Raw genomic sequence first — 24,252 nt, 5'->3', positions numbered from 1 at the left:
AATTCTTCCTTGAAAAATATTGTGCCCTAAAAATATAATTTTTCTTTGGCATAGATTTATTTTTCTTGCGGAAACTACTAAGCCAGCATTTTTTATTGCTTTTATGAATGTACTTAAGTGTTTTTGATCAATTGATTCAGAGAAAACAAGTACATCATCAATATAGACAATCATAAATTTGGTATAAGGATTAAAAATCTCGTTCATGATATTTTGGAATTCCGATGGTAGATTCTTTAATCCAAACGGCATAACATTTCATTCAAATTGTCCAAATTGAACTTTAAAAACAGTTTTATATTATCTTTTTCGGCAATCTGGATTTGTCAATAGCCTGATTTGAGATCAAATTTTGAAAATATACAAGCATTGACTAGTCTATCCAAGAGGTCTCTTTCAGTATATATATATATATATATATGGTGTGGTTTCTACAAGGTTGCAACCTTAAACAATCCAATTAAGGCGTACATCCAAATTTTATCATAATATGTAATTTTGGTGTAAATGTTTATTAGGATTATCTGAAAAACTATTTGCATATCAAAATATAAAATTTTAAACTCCAAAAATAGTTAAAATCAAGTATATCTATAACCATATGAAAATCTTGAAAATGGACATTCTAAATAATATGTTGCAAGATGCACTATTTTTAGGACTCAAAATCTTTTTCTTTTTTCATATTCATACATCTCGATGCCCAGATGATCAATTAGAGTGTTTTTCAACATTAAAACAATTTTTTCCGATAGATTTCTAAGGCGCATCTTTAATTTATATATTATAAAGTTGCAACATTATATAAACTTTTTCCATATATATATCTATATATATGGAAGATGCTATGGTGAGCCCCCTAGCTCACAGAAAAAAATGAGTCCAACGGCTCAAATTGAATCTGGGTCGATCTAACGATCACGGATGCCCGATAGTATTTGAATTTTAATTTTTTTCTACAAATCCAAATCACTTGAAATTTTAGACCTGTGTTGATAAAAAAATAGGTGAATTTTTGAACAATATTAAAAACAATTTTTACATGAAAACAAATGATAAAAATACCCCCATAAATTTTGGGGGGTATTTTGGTCATTTTTAATTTTACGGATTATTATTTTTATATTTTTATTAGGTGCGGCTTAATGAGAAGAACTTCAGCTAGTATTTCAAGTGATTTAGATTTGTAGAAAAAAAAAATTAAAATTTAAACACTCTCGGCGATCAAATCAGCCCATATTCAATCTGATGAGACCATTTACTTTTGAGACGCAGAAGTCACAATGATTTACAACTATCCGATGTGAAATTTGATAGATTAGGTGTGTCAAAAAATTTGAAAAAACTTGTTTTGAAGTTTGAGCTTGGTCAATAGAATAAATGCATCCATTTAATTTTACATCCAATGGTCAAGATTAATTGTGACCACCTACTTTCACATCTATCTAATTAGACGGAATAAATGCATCCATCTAATTTTCCTTAATAAAAAGTAGTTCCAAACATTTTTATAAGGAAAAAATGTTTCATCCGGGCTGGATCGTATTTTCACAATATGCGCTCTAGTGGTATAAAGCATCTATCTTAAAGACGGATGCAAATAGGCAGGCCATCTAAAAACAAGTGTGACTAACAGATCAATTGTTTTCTTAATATAATCATTATTTTTAGTTTTCAATTTTTTTTTCTTTTTATATTCATGTTCTCCATGTTAAATATTATATATTATCTATAAGGGATCAAATTATATTTTAAAAATATATTTATTGTCAAGTGCACATTTCTACAAAAAGCATGTCCTTTAAATAACATCAACCTTAAAGATTGACGTTTGTAAGTCTGTAGGCATGCACAACTCATGAAACATTTTCTTTCAATAAAAGTAGTTCCAAAAATTTCTATAATGTTAATTGCCAAAGGGCACGATTTATACAAAGCCTAGGCTCTAAACAATCTTATTAGAGCCTACCTTCAACTAGTGTCGAGAAATGTGGTTTCAATATTAAAAATCTTTGTGATAGCCTTAAAATATATTTTTATTTTCATTTATAAAGTTTAAAGCTTCAAAAATAGTGTAGATCAACATATTTATGAAATTTGAAAATCTTGAAAATTGACGGTCAAAAAATACGTTACAAAATATACTATTTTTAAAACTTAAAATCTATTTTTTTCTTGTGTCTATGCTTTTGATATCGAGATATGAATTTAAAGATATTTGAACATCAAAACAACCTCTTCTAGTGAAAATTTTAATGTAGGCTCAAATTTGATTGGTTTTCGCATTGCGAAATAGGCCCTAAAGTTTCGTTTAGAATTTAAAGGACGTTGGAGTACTTTGGATGTTTGACAGAGGTATGATCGGTGATTTCCCATGAAAGAGCATTCAGCGAGGTGGGGTAGACGTTACGTTACCGACCACCGAGGGACATTCTTCGAATTTCAGCAAAAATGCTAGCGAGAAGTTGCTCCACTGTACCATCGCTCTCGCTCTAACACACACTCTCTTTCTAACAATTTCCTGCTTTGCTTTTAAATATGTCCGATTCTATTTCCATCTCCCTTGGTTTCTAGAGAGAGAGAGAGAGAGAGAGAGAGGAGGCCGATCTGTACATCGCATTGCACACAGCAGTGGTAAGTCAAGACTCTCTCACTATCTCTCTAGATCAATTCAGTATACATTGCCTCCGACTCTTTTTCTCTCTGCTAGAAACCCTAAGAGTCGTCGCCATTTGAGGTCAGTGCGTTTGTTTCAGAGTTGCAGTGGGGTGGGAAAATGAATATCTTCAGGCTAGCGGGGGATATGACCCATCTTATGAGCGTTTTGGTGCTGCTTCTGAAAATCCACACCATTAAATCCTGTGCTGGTCTGTGTTCTTCCCTATTTCTCTCTGTTTCAAGGATTTTGTTTTGGTTGAATTTCACTATCTTATGTTCGTTGATGTCCTGTAAATTTGTTTTGTTGAATATTTGGTTATTGGGCGTGAGATTCATACAATATAGGTTTTGATTCTTTTTATGCGCTTTAGTGTTGTGATTTTCCTCTCAGATCTAGGTATATATACAATTTTGCTTGTTTAGAAGTGAAGAGATATGTAGTACTTGACATTCGTGCTTGCATTCCATAGTTGTAGTTGAGTATTCAGTGATTGTACATGGTCATGGCATATTCTCGTTATTGTTTGATTCAATCTGCTACAAGTATTGCATTCTTAATTTTTTTCTTAAAAAAAAAAAAATGTATTGTGTGATATATGGATAATGGTGGGGCACATTGATTCAATTGCATTTATTTATGGGGATCGAGATTTATTTATTTTTGACTATGACATCTTTGGGTTCCAAGGGTGTTAGATAACATAGACAAGTGGAACCTGCTTATTGATATAGAAGATAAAGTGAGGGAATGTGAGAACCTGCTTTCTAGACTAGCAGTGACTTTAAGAATTCTTGTTGTCCTTTCATGGTGAAAATATTACCATTAGTTTACAAAGTTGCTTCATAGAACTCTCTAACGAAGACAAGTCTGAAAGTTCACAATTGAATCTAACCTTGAATTTAATGGCCCTGATAACTCATGGCCAATGTATGAGTCTAGCTGTACTTTGAACAACTTTGAACAGTTCAGATAGTCGCATCATATGTCCAAAAATTTCACTTACAAACCCTTGTTGAATTCAAAGTCGAATGCTCAATTTTATCATTCATAGCAGCAACTTATTGCAGCTGGAGTTTGTTTCCATTGTGGAGTAAGATTTGGATGGAATGTGATGTTTGTGATGACAAACACTTAAACTAGAAACAAGAGATGATACCCAAAGGAGGCATAATGTCAAAGTGGTCTGTATCTACCTTACTGTAAATTGTAATGTGACTGCGATTCATTAAGCTTGAGCTGCTATTCTACATTTTTGGCTACTTCCACAAACTAATATGAGGACGTATCATACCATGTTTAAGCGGTCATAACACATATAATTTCTTTGCAGGAATAGAGCTGGTATTTTTTTTTATATGTTTTTTTTTATTCTCTTTTTTTTTCTTTATCAGTAAGGAATGGAGGTAGTACCTAGTATTAAAGATGAAGACTTCCTAATACCATGAAATGAGAATTGAGAAAAGGTGTGGTTTGTGCTCAATTGCAGAAAATTTCATATAGACTGTGCGGTAGTTGGCGTAGGATTTCATTTTAACCGTGACAAAGCAAATTTCACAGTTAAGAAAATGCATTTGGTGAAGAATGCTTGCACTCTTATCTCTGATGGAAGCATTCCTTGAATAATATAGCATCAAGAAAACTAGCCCTAGTAGAAGGATGGATTTGCTTTGATTTTTAACCACATTCAAAAGAGAAGCTAGCCCTTATTGAAGTATATAGTTGCTTTGATTTTTAACCACATCCCATGTTTCCAAAGATGAAAACATTCTGACTTGTTTGTTTGCAATAGGTCACAATTGCTGTTAAGTAATACAATCGTGCTATTCATCTTCAATCATGACAATGGTTTAGTAATGAAAATCCCTTGCATAAATATGAGCTGCATGTATGCTCGTGACACGTCTTAGGTTGCTTTGAAGCACATGAAATATGTCTATGTAAGGACAGACTGCATATGCAGTCAATTAACTAGTGAGAACTAGACTCTCCAAGTTTTGGCTGGTGTCATGTGTCGTCACATGTCAACACTTGGGCACTTTTTGACACGCCCAGACACGTCTCTGGCACATGTTTTGTACATATCGGTTGTCTATCTATTAAATAGTGTCTAAAACTTTTAACAAAGTGTCTGATTCATTTTTTTCGTTTTTAAGAAATTTTTTATTTACATATCAACATTTAATACTTGCTATAGATGTTGTCCATTTAAATCCTTTAAGATAGGAATTCCTTATTGTTATTTGTTGAAGCTTTCAATGCCCATCACAGGGTGGTAGCATCATTTATTGCCCTGTACATGTCAATACTAAAGAGCTTTATCTTATATAAAACACGCCTATGTCAAAAGGGACGTTGGGAGATTGAGCTTAAAGTCTAACATGTTATCGATATGCTATCAATGATATTGTGACAGAATGTGCAAAATTTTATAATTAGTAGGGAATCAAAATAAGCATTATTACTACAAAGACAATATTTAGAATTTTTTATGAAATAATTTTTTAGAATAATATGTGACTATGAAATAAATATAATTTTATCTTATTTTAATAATTTCCTTTCTTGTTTGAATTATATATAAATATATTATGCGATAATCATATAAAATACGTGTACGGACATGTCTTTGTCATACTAGCGTTTCAGCTCAAAGTACTAGACACTTAAGACGCTAGATACAGCACCTGTGTTGGTGTCCACGTGACACTGCAACTAAGGCAGAACTACCTTGAAAGCTTTGGTTGTCCGCCCTCTAAATCTAAGTTCTTGTGTTGGGCTCCACTTGATAGTGACCTTTCTTAGGGGCTGCCTCTATATGCAATTGATGAGTGCTTGAAGATGGCTCACATAGTGAAACTAATGCATTTGAGTGGAATTTACCCTGTTTAATCCCAAGTGATAGAGAAACTAATTCTTAGCAGAACACATTGTCTGCCGAACATCATTTACCTTTAATGTGGGTGTCAAACCATGGTTGCCTTTCAACATCATTTAGATATCATTTAGAAAGCCAATGGTTCAAGGTGTGAGCTTTTCTAATTTAGTTACCATATGTAAGGTATACTTTTCTAGTAGATGGCACTTTTGGACATTTCGAATTTGTTATCTTTCGGTAATTGTTGTTAGGCCTGCAAGCATGTTGGGCCAGTCTAACAGGCTCGGGCCCAGTGTGGCATGGATTGCTTCCATGCCCCTTCATGGGGCATCTCGAGCCAGGGCTGGCCGTGGCCTTAATTTTAAGGCTCAACAGGCCCTTGTCATATGTACAAATGGGGCAGATTGGGCCAAAACTGACACGGCCCATTTGTCAATTTTTATTTAAATCATATGATTGTTAATAATCAGCTCATATTTTGGGTGGATCACTAAAAACATGATTGGCCGATCTTTTTTTTTTTTTTTTAATTTTTTCAAATTATTTATGATGAAGAATGTACTTGTGGTTATCCATTGTAATTTCTTGTTATTGAAATTTCACCTACTTGATAAATCAGTATGCAAAGAGATTATGCTTGGCAGCCCCAAAACAAAAAAGAAAAAGAAAAAGGGAGTCCCTTCATCAAGCATTCATGCATATGGTTATTTCTTACTGGCATTTTTGATAGTTCAGTCATTTGTTTAAATGGAACAAATTTTAATGATAAGTTCTTGACTATATTTTTATGGACTCTGTTTTACTTGGCACTCAAGACAAATGAGAGTCTGCATTGTAGATCAATAATGTCTACCAATACTTCTGTGGTTTTCTGTCCAAGCCAAGTTCATCTGTGTTCCTTGTGGAATCACAAAATTGGGAATGTCAATTAAGGTGCTGCATCTCCATCAACCAGTGTTGAAAAAGTTCATCTCTGCCTGCGTAGGCGGGCTCAAGGTGAGCGCCTAGGCGGGTCTGGGCGCCCGTTTTGTGCAGACCCCATAATTTTTTGTTTTAAATTTTATGAAAGTTGCCTTGGAAAACAAGTCAAGGCGCATTTGGGCCTCTCTCTCTCCCCTTCTCTCACACTCTCATGGGTCCATGTGCTCTCTCTACATATAAGAAGAAAAAGACGATGGCCTCCAAGAGTTTGATTGGAGGCCTCTTTCTCTCACACACACATATACACACAAAGACAGATTTGGACCCATATGCTCGCTCTTTACATGTAAGAAGAAGAAAAAGAAGAAGATGACCTCCAGGTGCTCGATGCAAGGTCCCTCTCTCTCTCTCTCTATCTATCTATCTTGACATATTAGAAGAAGAAAAAGAATGTCCTCCCAGTGTTCAAGGCCTCTCTCTCACAAACATGGTTCCATATACTTGCGCTTACTTTACATATGAGATAAGAAATAAAAAGATGACGTTTAAGTATGTTATGCAAGGCCTTACACACGTGCACACATAGACATGCACACCCTCAGATGATCTTAAGTATTTCATTTGGGGCCTTACACACGGCACTCACAAACACGCACGAGCAATACATACATGGACCACCCACTCCAACACCGCAGGGCCACCCAGGTGTCTGGGCACCTGCCTAGACGGCTGCCTAGCCGCCTTTTTTGACATTGCCATCAACCAATTCTACGACTGTCCAAGTCCTTATATGTATTATGTTTGACCACATGAATATGATGTCTTTGACCGCCAATGTTTGGCAACTTGTTGTCCCATTTGGAAGTTTGAAATGCAATTTTGGCTCCTATATTTGTGCCTTTGTAATCCATGTGGCGTGTGAGTTCTGGAGTTTCTTGCACCTGTAATGGAATTATTATGACCTTCTACTGGTGTCAAAATTATATCTCTAATGTATAAGTTATGTCTTGTTTATTCAATGGGTCTAGTCTCCTTATGTATTATAGGATTCAAAAATCTCTAAGGTCTTTTTTTTTCCTGTTCCTGGAAGGGTCTTTTCATCTTTGGTAAATGAAATAAATATAAAGGAGTTATAATTTTGTCCTATGTCACTGTATGCAGGGGTTTCTTTGAAGACGCAGGAACTATACACTCTTGTTTTTATGACTCGGTATTTGGACCTATTTACCAACTACATATCGCTTTATAACAGTGCAATGAAAATAATTTTCTTGGGAAGCTCGTATTCTATCGTGTGGTATATGCGTCATCACAAGATTGTCCGAAGATCTTACGATAAAGACCAAGACACCTTCCGACACTATTTTTTGATTTTACCTTGCCTAGTTTTGGCATTACTTATCAATGAGAAATTCACTTTCAGGGAGGTAATATATTTGGTTCGAGTCATTAATGCTGTTTTAAGCTCATATATTCCATTATTGCTTTCTCATTTTGGAACTAATCATAAGCTGAAATAAGAAAATAAAAGAAAATGATCATAAGTTGAAGGAAAATTGATGTTATTCATGTTTTATCTTTTAGATGGTTTTTCATGTGCTATCAAACGTTTGAAGTTATCCTTTTAACCAGCATTACTTTCCTCACCTTAAGCTTGCATGCCTTTAAAATGAAACAGGTCTTGTGGGCATTCTCTTTGTATTTGGAGGCTGTTGCCATCCTTCCGCAGCTGGTGTTATTGCAGAGGACTAGGAATATTGACAACTTGACTGGGCAATATGTTTTTCTTCTTGGGTAAATTATCACTGAACTCTCGATATGTTTTCTTATTAAAATATATCGTATAATAAGCTCCCAAATGTGGGTTGAAAGGCTACACTAATAGCAGAATGCTTAGTGTCGGTGTATGCAAATCCTTGAACAAACTCTTTGGCAGAGATGCATCCTACATAGATGATCTTGGGTTAACAGCCTTAATTTTGCTAATTTTATGCCTCATCTTTTACATTTTCTTTGTGTCAGAAAACAAATATAAGTATTTTACATAAGCTTAGTGCATGGGGCCTTGTCTTTTACATGTTCCAGATTGCCCATGACGTTCAAAATTCAGTGGGAGTACCTTGGCATTTTAATGAGCAACCTATCCTGGATTATCTATTACGAGTTTGTGACCTAGAATTTGCCTTGCATAGGGGTAGCCGTTGTTATTAGTGGATTTGATGTGAGTGCAGCATTGTTTTGGAGTGTATGAAAGGCCTTTAGATGCACGTCTTTGTATTGATTTGTTGTACTGCAAAATTATGTTAGGAACTTCCTTTATATGTATTTAATATTCTGAAGAAATTTTTTAATTCCATGCCCTACATTAATACCAGATTATTTGCATTGGACATCGTCCATTTACCTAAAAATTATGAAATGACTGATCCAATTCACATTCAACAGTCCTACAATTTATCGATGTTGCTCTTCAAATGCTAGTCATAACGAGTGAATCAAAAGTGGCTTGCCTAGTGCCTAGGCGGCCAGGGGTCCTAGGCCCATCCCCCAGGCCTAGGCAGGTATCCTGGGCGGGGAGTCCCTAGGGACTCCTAGGCGCCTGGGACCCCACCTAGGTGAGCGCCCTGGGGCGAAAATGCCCCTTGTTGAGGGGGGTAGAAGAAGAGGAGGACGAGGCAAATTCAGAAGAAATAGAGGAGGACCAATGTTATGTTGAAATGGGAGATGACTCTGATGATGAGGCTTGCCGTACTTTTTATGATGATGACTAAAGACACTTGACTCTTGGTGTTGAGTCTTAGAGTATTTTTTTTTGCCTTATTTTCTAGTTTCTACTATCTACTCTTTATGTCTTACGTGTATGCCTGTGTGATTGTATCATTGAATGGAAATATGGATTATGGAATGATATGAACAATGGAACGTGGAGTATGGTCTATGGAGTATTGATTATGGATTGTGATTGGGCAGCCAGGACCCCCCGGCTGCCTAGATGCTGCCCAACATTTTCTGGAACACTGGTCGTATCCAAACTAAAAAAGTTCATTAGGGATTCAATTTCTCTATATTCAAATGTCTCTATCTTTCAATTATTAAACACAAGTTATGTAAATGGTTTCTTTTTCCTCCCTCTCTTCATGTTTTGTATATATGTCCACTTTTATTTGCAAGTGGTGCAACTTGATGTGTACTTGACATATGTCATGGTATTTTATTTATCATAAACAAATTCTAAAAGATCCAATGAGGTAATAAAAGCTTGAAGCTGGTGAATAAGCTCTTGGGGAATTGGATTTGGCACTTTAGTGTTTGGATTCAAGTTTTCTCAGGTAACTATGGTATGATTGAGAAGGGTGGAGGAGAAGGGTGTTGGGAAGATCTCCTTTAGACCAATAGCCTAGGGCTTTGGGGGCATGGAGGTGTTTTAGCTTTGCTTCTTGGAAGGGGTGACTTATAGTGTGGAAATGCCTCAATGCAGACTCGTTTCTTGAGATGTTACTTGTCTGTGTCCAAATAAGTTGTAGGTTCCATCGGAATCTTAGGGATGCAAAGATGGATGAGCTGTGTACTCGTGGTTGTCTGGAGGGCAATGTTGATTCTTCAAGGTTTCAAAAAGTGCTAGGTGGCCCCTAGGTGGCTGGCCTGGCGCCTAATGCCCAGGCGGGCGCCCAGAACCTCAAGTGCCCTGTAGTACAAATTCTTTAGATATATACATATATTTATAGTCCAAACGCACATATATGCATATATTTGTGTCAATTTTGTAATTATTGCATTTGAAAATATTGTAACATACTTTTTTATATATAAACATGACATATCGCATGTTGCGAATAAACTTGTTCAAACTTTCAAAATTCAAACCATACAAAATTTTAAAAAATTTAAAAGTCTAATAGACTATATATTACTAATAGCCTTTGATTTGCATATGAGATAATAATTCCAATGAGAAAAGAAAAGTTTAGGAAGCTTCTTCAAACCACAAAAAATATTTTTGATTCTAAAAAATAGGTATAGCTAAGAGATTGAGGGCTTATGGAAGTGTTCTTTTAACTTTGGGGGTTGAAATAACCCCCATAACCTATTTAAACCTTTTTGGGGGTCAAAATTACCCCTTTTACCCTTTTTGGCATCTTTAAAACTAAAAATAGGCCCACATCCGTGGGCAACCGTCCAGGTACAACCGCCCAAAATAGGGTGCCCAAGTCTAGGCGGGCAGCCACAGGTGTCTTGGGTGCCTAGTAGCCGGGCGTACCATTTTTTAGGAAATTGTTATTCCTCCTAATGCACGAATCATTTGTTATGGAAATGGGATTCCAATAGAAACTTGTTGCCTAGATCCTTCTATAGAGTCCTAAACATTCTAGTAAAGGAGCACTCCCTGTCAAACTTTGTTGGAATCATCTCAGCATCTCTAAGAGTTTTGACATACATCTGGTTCCCGTCCCTAGATAAGCCTGTTATGGAAGATCATCTGCAAATTGTCATTGTCCACAATTCCAAATGGTGGCTGAAGTGTCAAAGGACTGACGAGGTTGTGGATATTGCTTAACTGTACTTATGTTTGGGCAGTTTAGGAGTTATTCCTTGACCTCTTTGGAGCCGTTTTAATCATGCACCAATTGGTGGCTTGTCTTCTGAGTTTCTAGATGTCTTGGGCTTAACTGGTTAGCAGTTGGCATTAACAATGCTACATCTCAAGTTCGATTCCTACTGCAACTACCCCCAAAAGGAAAAAAAAGAAAAGAAAGAAAGATGTGGAGGGCCAAGCCTTCTAGAGGCTCTACATAATGCTGATATCTTGTTATAGCTGGAAAGAGAGAAAAAATGGATTTTTGCACTCTGTTGGATTGGAATCGAAGGTATTATCATTGTGTAAGCTTCTAGCTAGAAATAATTGGCCCAAAGGTTTTGTCACCTCTCAAGGTGGACCTTCCGTCTCCCACTGGCAACATGTAGATGACACCACAATTACCTAGGCCTCCCTTTTTGTCTAGGCAGACCCATAAAATCCCAATGGCACAGGGTAGTTGAGGCAATCAAAAGTAAATTGGCTGCTTAGAAGTTGTAGATTCCCGTTGTTTGGTGGCTGGATCACTTATGATCCAATTTACCTCAACAACATTCTAGTATTTGTTAGGATGCCGATATCCATTGCCAAGAAGTTGAAGAAAGTTATGGTGGAGTTCTTATAGAGTCATGCAGGAGGACTAGTTGCGGGGAGCTTGGTTGGAGGGTGGCAAGACCCCCCTCCCCCCCCTCCTTGTAAATCGATCCTGGATCCTAAGCCTAAGCAGAGCTCACCTCTCCCATCAAGGGACCTCAATCCCTATCTTATAAGGATCTCGATCCCTGACTACATGGATCTTAAATCTTGATTACTTTGGAAGGCGATCACAACCCACTAACAGTTGGGTGTGATCATGGTTTGAAGGGATCTCAATCCTAAGGGAAGTTTCAAAGTTTTTGAGTTTTGAACCCAATGTCTTTGGTGTTGTGTAACTTGTTTACTTTTTTGTCACTTTTGCAGCTAACAACCACCTAAAGACAATTTCTATTTTTTCTCGAGCATAGCTGTTCACGAAACATGGCATGGGGCATCTGTCGACGACGGGAGTTAACCATTCGAGCGAGAGGTCAGACCAATCCCATTCATCCTGGTCTGATCCAGATTGAGGTTGTTCTCTCCCACTCCCTACCATCTGGATCTTCCTCTAGGATTTTCTTGAAAAAATAAGTCAGATCATTTCCCAATCAATCGGGGGCTAGGGTAAAAGCGCTGCAGAGTCGGGGATAGCAGCAGGGAGGGATCCGCGGAACCTCTAGGAGGGGAATTGCCTAGGTTGTCCAGAACTGAGCAGTTCCCTCTATACCTAGTCACCTTGTCTCATTAGTAAAGGACCAGGGCGATTCCTAAGTTCAGTTCTTATTGTCGCCCTCCAATCTCATTTTTTGAATTGTTTATAGGACTTTCAAGCTATAGAGTTTGCGTTGTGCATTTGTAGAGAATACTAAAAAGTGGATTATACATTTCTCAATTTTTTAAGTCACTTCAAAACTAATATACGTACGTACATATATATGTATATGTATCTGACCCCAATTAGTTGGGAAAAGGCTTAGACGACAAGGATGATGATATACATATATATGTGTGTATGTATGTGTGTATATAAATATAACTATGGGTTTCTCTAGAGTTAACAACCCCTCAATATTTTTTTTTGTTTAAAAAAATATGAGGTTTCAGCATCACCAACATCAAGGAATGCAGCATGGCTCTCCTTGGCAAGTGGTGTTGGCATTACGCCACCCAAGAAGGTAAGCTTTGGCAGCGGCTGGTCAAATACAGACATGGGCATGATGCTTCAGGTTCTCCGAAGGTTTAGTTAGTGCTCAAGCCTCATATGCTCGTAAAGAGATTGTAAGAACCGATTTTGCTTTCTCTAATCAGATTCATTTTCTTGAAAATAACTGGGAATCAAATCAAATTCTAGAAGCATCTTTGGTCGGGCAAATGGTCCCTAGGATGTACTTTTCTGAGCGTGTTCCTCATTGCATGAGATCATGGGACTGCTATTTCCTGCCCTTACGAGGTGATTGGGGGTCAAACCATTTGGCCACCTCCTTTCAGGAGGAGCCTTTTCAACTGTGAGACTGCTGAGTTGGGGTCCTTGCTGGACCTTAACACCCACTTCATACCCCACTCTGGCCAAGACAAAATGGTTTGGTGCTGCTCTCCCACAGGTACATTCCCAATATCATTCTATAATGCCCTCAACCAATGTTACATGGGCACGGACATGGGTGTTGTGTCTACTACATGTGTCAAGTGTCTAGTAAATTGGTCGAAAGACCTAGTATGGCGGTGACCAGTGTTACCTGAGTATTCCACCTATTTTGTTAGTGCAGAAACATGTGGGCACCTGTAGACGTGGACCCAATAAGTGATCATGCATGTCATGCGGCTTGGTCATTTTTTCTTCAATAAAAGTTTCATGGTAGAGTGGATGTTCTTATCTCAAGAGGGTTCAAGACCAAATCGTTGGAACCGATAACGTGTTGAAGTGTAGTATTGAAGTGTACCACTATGCAAAGGGCGACATGATGAGTGAATAATTTGTTATATACATTTGTTGGATTAGGTAGTTAAATGAAAACATACATTTGTTAGATTAGGAAACTCAAGAGTATTAAAATGTAGTATTATCAAACATATTAACATAAATTTTGTATTCATTTATAGTAGTATTATTATCATATTAGTATCGTCCCACAAAGAGTCTTTAAAATTTAAATTTTATTTTAAATGAATCTCACTCTTTTATATTCAAGTTTGCATCCTCTTCTCTAACATAGTATCAAATTTTAAATGATTCCACAATATGGGCTTTGCATTTTGTATTATTTTTGCATAAAAAAGAATATGTTTTACTTTTCTTATGCAAAATATATTTGTATTTTATTTTAGTTTTATCTTTAAAAGTAAAAATAAAAGGTTGTACAAACATGTCGGGGATGTACTGGGTTTTTCAACTGACTTATTGCACACCTGATACACAAACAAGACGCGACACCAATGTGTTTGTCTTATGTAACACTCAACCTAGTAAAGCCCCACACACACACGCATACATATAAATAAATAATAAAATATAATAGATAAAAATGAAAAGTTAAAAAAATATTAAACTTGAAAAATAATTTTTTTGATGTAAGAAAAGATAAAAAATATTCTTGTTTTCTATGTTTATTTTCTAAAATGATGCTTTCTAAACCTTTGTAGTAATACCATAATATTTTTCTTAATGCATGTCAATATTCTGATAATTTTGTTTGTAGAACCATTAATAGTTTCCTAGGATGATCCAAGCTCAAACACCAGTAATGTACAAACATTTTTATAATTGAAAGTAATAATTATGTACAAAACTTTAGACATTTGTTTGCACTTTGTTTGCACAAAAATGTTGTCTTCTTAGTGGTAGAGCACAGTGCCCTATCTGAAGGAGTCTGGGGATCAAACTTTAAGACATAAGCTGTTTTTTTGTTACATCAACTATGCTTGTATATTATATAAAACTTTGGGTTGGTGCATGTGTGTGCTTAAAAGGTGCACATGCACCTTTTAGTGGTTCAGATTGAACCATGCTCATCCAAGGGCCAATAAGGAATCTCGTTTTTTAGATTTTATTTAAAAATGATATTAATCTGAAATTTTGGTTTTAGGTTCATTTTTGTAATTAAAATTGAGTAAAATTAAATAAATAAAAAATATTGGCCAAATTAAATTTAGAGATATTTTCTTTATTTTTTAGTTAAAATAGTTTTAAATCATTTTTTAGTCATATTTATAGAAATACACCTACACTCCAAAATTCTGATAAATATCTTATTTAAATAAAAAATTAAATACAAGACTAATTTTCAGCTGTTGGATATGGCCATATGGGATCTCAACCATTGGATGGGTGCTTGTGCACCCTTCCAGCCCACATGTTGTGGACGGGATCATCATTATCGTCAAAGCCTTTCCCAACTAATTGGGGTCGGCTACACAAATCCTGGTCCATTATTTTATTCTATTAAGGGTCATACCCTCAATGAGGCCATAAGTCCTCGAATCTTTTCTCACTACTTCGAACTGTATCCTTTTGGGCCTACCATTTTCCCTTTTTGAGCCTTCCACTTGATCTTAAGCTGTCTTGAGTTAAGAATATTTGTTATTTTAAGATAAATGACCACTTCTACGTAGTATCAATACATACTGAAGATCAATAAAATTGCCCGATACCTACGATCAACATGTTGTATCTGTGTTGACACATGGCACAATGGGTATGTTGGATTATTCAGGTGTTTGGGTGTGGCTTGTAACAGATTCAGGCACAATTATGGAACCAGGAAGTGATCATATAGTCCTAAACAGATAGAGTCATGATAATGACTTTCAAAAGAGCTAGTACTTTAGGGACACCTTTGAAATGGTGAAATAAATCTATAATCCAAAAGTATGAAATTTGGAGTTCACACCAAGGGGTTTCTAAAGTTTACCACAAGCTACAATGCCTGTGGTAGTCTTCTGCCATGAACCTTTGATTCTGGTCTAAACCCTGTCGAAATTGAACCAAAGTTGTTAGGAAGCTTGTCATGATTGAACAAAAGATATGCAATGAATTCTATGAGGTTTGCAAAGAGATTAACATGAGGTTTGAAGATCCATCGCAAGCCTAATGTATGGTATATGGTCATAGTAGCCCTGTGGTGATCCTTCCATTTGGGTTCAAATAATGGCCCAAATCGAATGAGACTTGGAGGAATGATTCAAAATGGAATTTTAAGGATGTCTGCCAAAGGTGTTGTGATTTCAATTTATTTTTGTTGGGTTCCCAAAGTCCACCACAAGCGTAGTCAAGGTGTAGACACCTGTCATAGTGACCTCTTGTTTTTGGTCAAAAAACAATCTTTAAATTGGTCGAAATATGTACGGTTTTATGCTAACAACATAGTTGTACAGCCTCATGGGATTAATAAAGATTAAGGGTTTTTTTGAAAGTTCACTGCCCGGCATGGGTTATGTGGAAGTAGGCTTGGGGGCAACCTATAAAAGAGGGATCGGATAATCGTAATATGTGGTGCACCTTGCAAATAGCCTTGTTCAGATCCAATGAAGACATGGAACAAGTTTTAGGTGATTTCATTTAGAAATATGAGCATTTAGATCACAACAAAGTGGCCTAGGATGATGTAAACGGACCAAATAATGTTTCCAACGTCTGTTTTGAACAGATTCAGGTAAGGAAAATTAATAAGCCTGGAGTGAGTATAAAGGGAAACCTGCTTTTTTATTTGAATTCTGAGATTCTTTTCAAAATATGGAAAGATTCCATGCAGTATGATCCCAGAAATCGTAGAGATAATGTTGGAAAGGATTTCCTCAAAGAATATTTCCATTATAAGAAGCTAAATCTGAGATTGGAAGAAAAAACAGCCAAGTTTCCATAAACTTGAACTCTCTTATAAGATTGATTGGATGTTCAAAGTTGTTGAGATATATCGCAAGATACTTGAATGCGGATTTTGATGGTCAGTTAAGTTCGGCCGTTGATGAGAACTTAACTTGTCAAAAGGACGCGTTTGGTTGGCTAAACTTGCGAATTTTAGGCTTGCTCTTCATGTGCGTTGAGCTTTCCATTTTCTTTTTTTGAAAAGGATAATGATATATATTAGTACTTATAAAATGTGGTTACATGAACTAATGAGTGAGGTTTCTGGCATCCAACTAGACCGCTGCTCAGGTACAAGTATCCCCCAAGAAGAAGCCAAGAAAAGAAAGGGCATGGACATGCTGGGAGTGCAAAATCCTAGCACCAAAGTAGTATGTACATGGCTATATGAGATGGTTAGGAGACCCACAAGTCGAGTGCTCTACCATGGTTGAGAGAGAGTGGAAATAGGGTAGAGAAGGATAGAGGTCAATGATGAAACGAGGAGAGAATGCAATTATAAAGTGAGAAGAAAAGAGGGGAGGAGAGAATGAGGAAGAAAGAGAGCGAGGGGAAGTGGAAGCAAGAGAACAAGGGCAGAATGAAGGTTGCAAGCTTTCCAAAATTGATCTTTTAACCCCCAAATTGTGGGATTAGGTGTACAATCAATTGTGCAATTTCCAAATACTGAATTCTTAATGTTTTTAGATTGGAAAGGAGTTCAGAAATGTGAAATTTAAAGAAATAATCTAATATTGAAAATCTTCTTTCTTGTTAATCTTGTTCTAACCCTATATATAAGGGGATTTTGAGCACGATTTTGCTTTTCCTTGGAGGAGAGAGTGAGAGAGAAGGAAGTCTGCTCCAATCTCAAGCTATAAGCTTGTTGATTAAGAGTCCTGACTTCAAGAAAGCTTTCTGTTACACAGATCTTGATGTGTTCAGAGGGATTGAGAAAATTGAAACAAGTCTTTGCAGCGAAGTCAAAGGAATTCTAGAGAGAGAAAGAACCAGTTTGACTTTGTTGCTTCATATGCCCTGTATACGATTACGGAGTGTATATTGATTCCAGATATCTAGAATTTTTTTTTTCGCTCGAGTTTCTCATGTCTTTGTGATCACAGATGAGAGGTTTTTCTTTCTTTGTATAAAGATTTGAGTGTAAATGAAACAAGTTTCTTTTGCGTGCTGGGAACTCTTCTCGATCCTGTTTTAGCAAAAGCTCTTGGGTTTATATGAATCCTGAGTGCGTTTGTTCCTTGATTGTGTGCTTCTCTGGTTTTGTTTGCTAGGAGTTATATTTGTTTGAAATTCTCTTTAGTCAACATTTAGGCTGAACCATAGTTGTTGGGGGCAGGAGTGGGATTGAGAGTGGGATCAGTTCGGGATTCGTTGAATTGCCCTATAGTGGAAGCTCCCTGGGGTTAGGATCGGCGTCCGTACAATGAACAAGACAAGGAGCAAGATCCTTAGGTTTATGAGAGCGAGATCCGATCTCAATGGGGTTCGATGTTTTGACTAGCAGGAATCTAAGCTCCACTATACAAAAAATGAGGTTGTAAGTAGAGTTAGTATGAGTTCCCTTAGTTAAGGAATCGAGGTTTAAGTATGACATATAATGGGGTTCATCCTGCTCTAATGTTGGAATTCTTAAGGTATAGGAATCAAGGTCCTCAGCTGATTGGCCCTAAGGTCCGTAAGTGCCATTTACCAAGGATCCCTTATCAAGTGCCCCCCACCCTTAACAATAGATTTATTTATTTTTGCATGAATAACAGCAGATTAATTATGTAGCTCTATAAGTTGGTCTTTCTTATGACCACTACATTGTTAGGCCATGGCACAAGTTTGGCATGCACCATTCCCTCTGAGTCCCTGGCAATCCAGAATCCTACCACTCCAAAGTCATCTTCTTCGAATGTAGTCTCGTTTGCTTCCATTGTTTCTCAAAGGCTGGCTCTCCAAAGGGGCAAGAGGACAAGATGGACTATGGTGGTATACAATTGGCGTGCACACCAATGAAGATCTTTATACTGGAGCTCTTTTTCTAGTAATTCTCTCTGCGATGTCTTTAATAGCAGTTTGGTTACATCTACAACTCAAATGGAAGCCAAGCGTTTCGTGGTTCAAAAATGCTGAATTATTTCTTAATCGTCATTTGTCAGAACCAGCGTTTTAAAAAACGTCGAGTCGAACCGGACTCGCCCGGTTCGACTCGGAAATCGTAAAAAAGGAAATGGATCGCCCAAAAATCGGAAAACGTCCGGTTCTAGAGAGAACCGGATGATTCTGTACAGTGAATCGCCGATTCACTGTACGGAATCGGCGAGTCCGAACAGTGAATCAGCGATTCCGTACGGAATTATTATTATTATTATTATTTTTATTTTTTTATTTTTTTTATTTTTATTTTTATTTTTTGTAATCCATGATAGATTTTTTTGTAATACTTGATCGATTTTTTTGTAATCCATGATCGAATTGTTTTTGTTTTTTTGTAATCCATGATCGAATTTTTTGGTTTTTTGTAACCCATAATAGAATTTTTTGTAATCCATGATCGAAATGTTTGTTTTCTTTTCTTGTAATCCGTGATCGATTTTTTTGTTTTTTTTTGTAACCCATGATAGAATTTTTTGTAATCCATGATCGAATGTTTTGTAATACATGATCGAAATGTTTGTTTTTTTTTTGTAATCCATGATCGAAATGTTTGTTTGTTTTTTTTTAATCCATGATTGAATTTTTTGTTTTTTGCTTTTTTTGTAACCCATGATAGAGTTTTTTGTAATCCATGATTGAATTTTTTGTAATCCATGATCGAACTATTTTTTTCTTTTTTTGTAATCCACGATTGAAGTTTTTGTTTTTTTTGTTTGTTTTTTTTTGTAATCCATGATCGAATTTTATGTAATCCATAATCGAATTTTATGTAATCCATGATCGAATTTTATGTAATCCATGATTGAATTTTTTGAAAATTTGTGATTTTTTTTGTTTAATCCATGATCGAATTTTTTTTTGTAATCCATGATAGAATTTTTTGAAAATTTGTGATTTTTTTTTTAATCCATGATCGATTTTTTTGAAATTTTTTTTTTAATCCATATTATTCAAAGAGAAAACGAGTGAGATGATGATTCTGAGGCCACCCTATCCCAGCCATATTATTCACATATCGAGTCCCAACAACAACAGTGTAGGGATGAGCACGAAATACTGTAAATTAAATGCTGAATGGCGGTTCATGCAGGGAAAGAACATATCAATATTCGCATATTCATTCAAAAACATGAAAATTCTTAATGGAGTACCCTCATTTTTTATTGAATTCCTAAAAACCAATATTTATAATGAATTTTAATAATTTTTTCGAATTTTTTTTAAGTTTTATTCTGACCGATTCACCCGATTCCCGATCCGGATCGCCGATCCGGATCGGTTTTTTGGAAGCCCGATCCGGGTCACCGATCCGTTTTTTAAACCATTGGTCAGGACTATTCGAAGTAAGTTCCTTGGCTTGGACAAGACATTTAGTTCATGTCGCTATTCCCCAATCCAAGGGGAAATATGTCAGATGGAATGATTTCCTAGATGTATTACTATCTCCTCAAGGCTTGGGGCCACTTGTTACAGGGCAGTGGAATCTTTAGGCCTTGAACCCCGATTCAAGTGGTCATTTATTCGGTACCTCCCAAGGAGTGGGAATTGCCATTCTAACCCTTCTCGGGGGATTCCATCCTCAAAGCATATGGCTGACCGATATTGCTCATGATCATTTAGCTATTGCATTTGTTTTTCTCATTGCTGCTCTCTTTCTCTCTCTCTCTTTCTCGCTCTGATGTAAAAGAAGCTTTTTAAAGCTTGAAATGAAAGCATATATTCTCATCTCACAATTGTAATCAGATTCAAGACTCTCAAACAATAGAGCATCATAAATATAAAATTTTAAATAAAATATATATTCTCACAACTAAGAGGGATGGCTTACACAATAGCACTTAACAAAACAATGGGTAAGTGGTCACTCTAGACTATGCCTAGTTCAAATTAAGAATCTAAAATAATGGAATTTCGTGCTATCCAAAAAAGGGACTGGATTTTGACATCATGGAACTTCTTATTCCTAAATAATGGGAATTTCAGACAATGGCAATCTCTATCCTGGTATCATCCATTAATGAAAGTAGAACCCACAAACATGGAACCCAAGTTATTAATATACCAAAACCTTGGACCATGGTTGATGGAAGCGAGGATCTATTTTGAAATAGAACTGAATCCACTGATGAATAGAACATGGTCCCCTTTTTTAGGAGCGAGATCCCAAAATCGAATAAACGGGGTCCCTTTAAGACCCCTTGCAGGAACCGTGGGATCGAGGTTCTGAGCGGGATCGTCACCCTACCCACAAGGTTCCCTTAACTTAGAGCCCAAACATTGCCATGCGGGCTCACCCTTGCACCACGAGAGGTGCAGGCCTTTAATTGGTTAATTATCTCCAAGAAGGCCCCTTACTCTTGATCCCACTTAGAGGAGAGGCCACCCATTACCCAATAGGTGTGCCATGTGCAAAGAACTGGAGACCATCGATCAGCTATTCATTCACTACAAATTGGCCACCCAAATTTGGTCCATCATCCTTAACCTATTCATAGGGATGGGTTAGCTGGAAACAGTGTAACAACTTCTGCTCATATTTCTCTCCCCGATCCCTGCCTAGGTCTTTTGCTGTGACACTTCTGTTTGAGCCCTTTGGTTAGAGCAAAACAGATGTGCTGTTGAGAGTATAGAAACCCATGGCAATGCTCTCAAGGATCAAATCAAATTGAGCATCATCTTCTGGGCCCAAAACCATATGAATTAGATCCTACACCTTGGTGGACCTTGGATTACAGTGGAATCATATTCTATTGTCGAGCACACAATCTCCATGTCTTCCCACTGGATACCACTCTGAGCATGGTAGCATCAAACTCAACTTTGATGGTAGTACTTGCTGCAACCCAAGACTGGCCATCATTGGGGACATTTTTAAAAATCATTCAACCAAAACCCTAATGACTTACTCAGGCCCAATTGGCATGGTGAATGCAACTTTTACAGAGTCCCAGGGATTGCTGGCCGGACTTAAAGTTTTCAACAGAAGTTAAGGTACCTCCTTGTTGATCGAAAGTGATTCCCGAAATGTGATAAATTAGCTATATAATCTCCCCCCTGCCCTTTGAAATTGGAATCTACCAAATCTTTGACATTTGTTAATCCATACATATATTGTGCAAACACTCATGGCAATGCATCTGTGGATTTCCTCATGTAAGGAACCTCAAGACTTAAGCATCTTACTACTATACCCCTTTTCCTAAGGAGTAAATTTTGGTTCCAATTTTCTGCGAACTAACACACACATACTGTAATTTTGTTTACTCACGGATACATGACAATGTAATAATACATAAATTTTTTACATAAAAAAGAGTGGCTCCTTTTTTGCTAAGTTAGTGAGAGGTTTGAGGGGTATGCACCACCTATTGAACAAATGTGTCAAATATTTACAAAGTGAATATTAGAAGGGCTGAAATGTAAGGAGCTCTCTCTTGAGCTCACTATATATAAGAATCCTCACTACAGTACTCCAAAAGTCACAGAGTCATGGCTGTCAGTATGAGGGCACAACTCTCATCTCTTGTAGATAAGGTTTTCATTATCATTCTTTGGGAGTGTTATGTAAGAATCCTGAGGTTCAAATCATCATGTTATATGTCTCGTACTATTTGAATGGATTCGTTTCAGTTCTCTTTTGCCCTCTGATTTCTTTCTTGCTGAGCACCAAGATTATGGTAGGGAGAGATACTTTCCAAATTTTATATAAGAATTTGTTTGAAAATATCTTTGGGAACCAATTTGCTATGAGGTCTTGGGTACAGCGGCTATTGTGTCTATAGAACTTCCATAGCACAATAAAATTTAATATTGTTCCAAACAGCCTTTTTTTGGGAATAGCCGCCTGAGTGGCCATAGTGGTGGGGCACAGTGCCATATCATGATGTCTAGAGTTCTATTCCTACTGAGGCCCCAGGTTTTAAATATTATTTAAAAAAAATGTGGACATTTTTTAATGATTATTTTTTATATGATCATACCAATAATAATACATGGGATGCCTTCAAAACTCCAAAGTACATCACTGCAATATTTGTAGCTGTAGAGGTTATTGCTTACTCTGCAAAAAAAAAAAAGAAAAGCTTGAGGAACTTAATATGCAGTTTTCTTTGGCTACTAATACAAAATTTGAATCACATTGCTCGTTGATCATCTTGAAAGGTGATCTGTAATTGGTGCTAGGGGGTAACTAGTTCTGCGTAAAGGTGATATGCAATTGGTAATTATTGCTGGCATATGCTATTTGTTCTAGATTTAATCTAATCTGCTCTATATATCGATAATAAAAAGTACTAAAGTTAATGATTGAAAAAAAAAAAGTACTAACTGTCAAATTTTTTGGTATATGGGGATGCGTAGCTGTCATTTGCAGAAACTGAAGTTCATGGCTAACCTGTAATCTGATAGATCTGCAACTTTCTTTGCTTAAAATGTCATACCATTCAGAGTGCATGGTGCGTGAATTTAACAGTATGTATGAGGTTATATCACTGGGCTTGTGTTAATGGCGAGAGTCTTCTTAGTGAAATTTTCTGAAAATATGTTGTCAGATAATATTCTGCCATTGTGTTATACTCAAGGGAAATGGTTTAAATGGTGTTCCTTGATGTGGATTTGCATCTCCCATTGATCTGTTCTTGGTGGCTCTGTGCAGTGGCTACAGGGCATTGTACATTTTAAACTGGATTTATCGCTACTTCACCGAGAAACACTATGTCCATTGGATAAGTACGACAATCATGTCTTCAATCTTTAGCTAGCTTGGATAAATTCTGACTTCTTTCTCGTTACCCCTACTATGCTAATTTATTGCTGAACTCTTCGTCTGTGCTTTTTTGACAGCATGGATTTCCGGGCTTGTGCAGACTGCTCTCTATGCCGATTTCTTCTACTACTACTTCCAGAGGTATATGTGTGTGTGTGTGTGTGTGTGTGTGTATATATATGTTAGAAAAGGCTAACTGCTTCCATAGGTATATTCTGTCCCCTAGGCGTCCCATGTAAATGTTAAATTGGAGTATTGGTCCAGTGTAAGGAGGTTTTTAAGGGATTCACCTTGCCCATAAACAAAATATCTCTTCCACTTTTATAGTTGTTTGCTTGCTTGCGACTTATTTGATGGTTCTCATTTTTGGTAATTTTCACATGCAGCTGGAAGAACAATGTAAAACTTCAGTTACCGGCTTAAGAAAGATCTTCTATTTCTTTTTTAACATTCTGAAGGACCAGGGGGTGCTGCCACATATGGTCAATGCATCGGTTTGCTCTTTCCTGGTGGTGTTTGGCATTCTTTTCAATTGCACCCGCAACTCTTTTGGGGCTTTTTTGTTGTTGGGTTGGTTCTGTTTACTTTTGTAAGAGGGAGGGTTCAGTACTTGAAAAAAGTCATGGTATATTTTTGTATGGGGAGAAGTTTAAAACTGATTATTCAAATGAAAGAAAATAGAGTTGAGACCATTCCTAGATGGAGATTTTTTTTAGAAGTTTGTGATTCAATTGAAGCTGGGAGCTTTACCCTGCATACAAGGCAACACAAAGCATAAACAATTATTGCGAGGTGTTTTTCAGTTGCTTGATCTTTCATGACAGCGTAAGATCATGCCTTGAGTTGTTGCCGTTGCTTGATCTTTCATGACACTGTAAGT

General features: G+C 36.7%; 1 protein-coding gene across 1 annotated transcript; it reads left to right on the top strand.

Annotated features, from left to right (window-relative positions):
* The first annotated feature begins 2,540 nt into the window (after positions 1-2,540).
* Positions 2,541-24,064, top strand: LOC18427344 (ER lumen protein-retaining receptor). The gene is made up of 7 exons (XM_011622531.3): positions 2,541-2,634; positions 2,757-2,867; positions 7,617-7,882; positions 8,134-8,249; positions 23,262-23,335; positions 23,450-23,513; positions 23,759-24,064. The coding sequence occupies exons 2-7, from the start codon at positions 2,777-2,779 to the stop codon at positions 23,793-23,795; spliced, it is 648 nt and encodes a 215-aa protein (XP_011620833.1). The 5' UTR covers positions 2,541-2,634; positions 2,757-2,776; the 3' UTR covers positions 23,796-24,064.
* The last annotated feature ends 188 nt before the right edge of the window (positions 24,065-24,252 follow it).

The sequence above is a fragment of the Amborella trichopoda genome, chromosome 6, assembly GCF_054954075.1.
Source record: "Amborella trichopoda isolate Santa Cruz 75 chromosome 6, AtrichopodaSantaCruz75HAP2 v2.0, whole genome shotgun sequence".
Taxonomy (NCBI): domain Eukaryota; kingdom Viridiplantae; phylum Streptophyta; class Magnoliopsida; order Amborellales; family Amborellaceae; genus Amborella; species Amborella trichopoda.
This window is presented reverse-complemented; position numbering and strand designations above follow the sequence as displayed.

Bases quoted from the DNA above. Each gene is read 5' to 3' on its own strand.
- LOC18427344 (XM_011622531.3), top strand. From the start codon at position 2,777: ATGAATATCTTCAGGCTAGCGGGGGATATGACCCATCTTATGAGCGTT. The intron at 2,868-7,616 runs GTCTGTGTTCTT...CACTGTATGCAG, and splicing joins CACCATTAAATCCTGTGCTG to GGGTTTCTTTGAAGACGCAG. The intron at 7,883-8,133 runs GTAATATATTTG...AAAATGAAACAG, and splicing joins AGAAATTCACTTTCAGGGAG to GTCTTGTGGGCATTCTCTTT.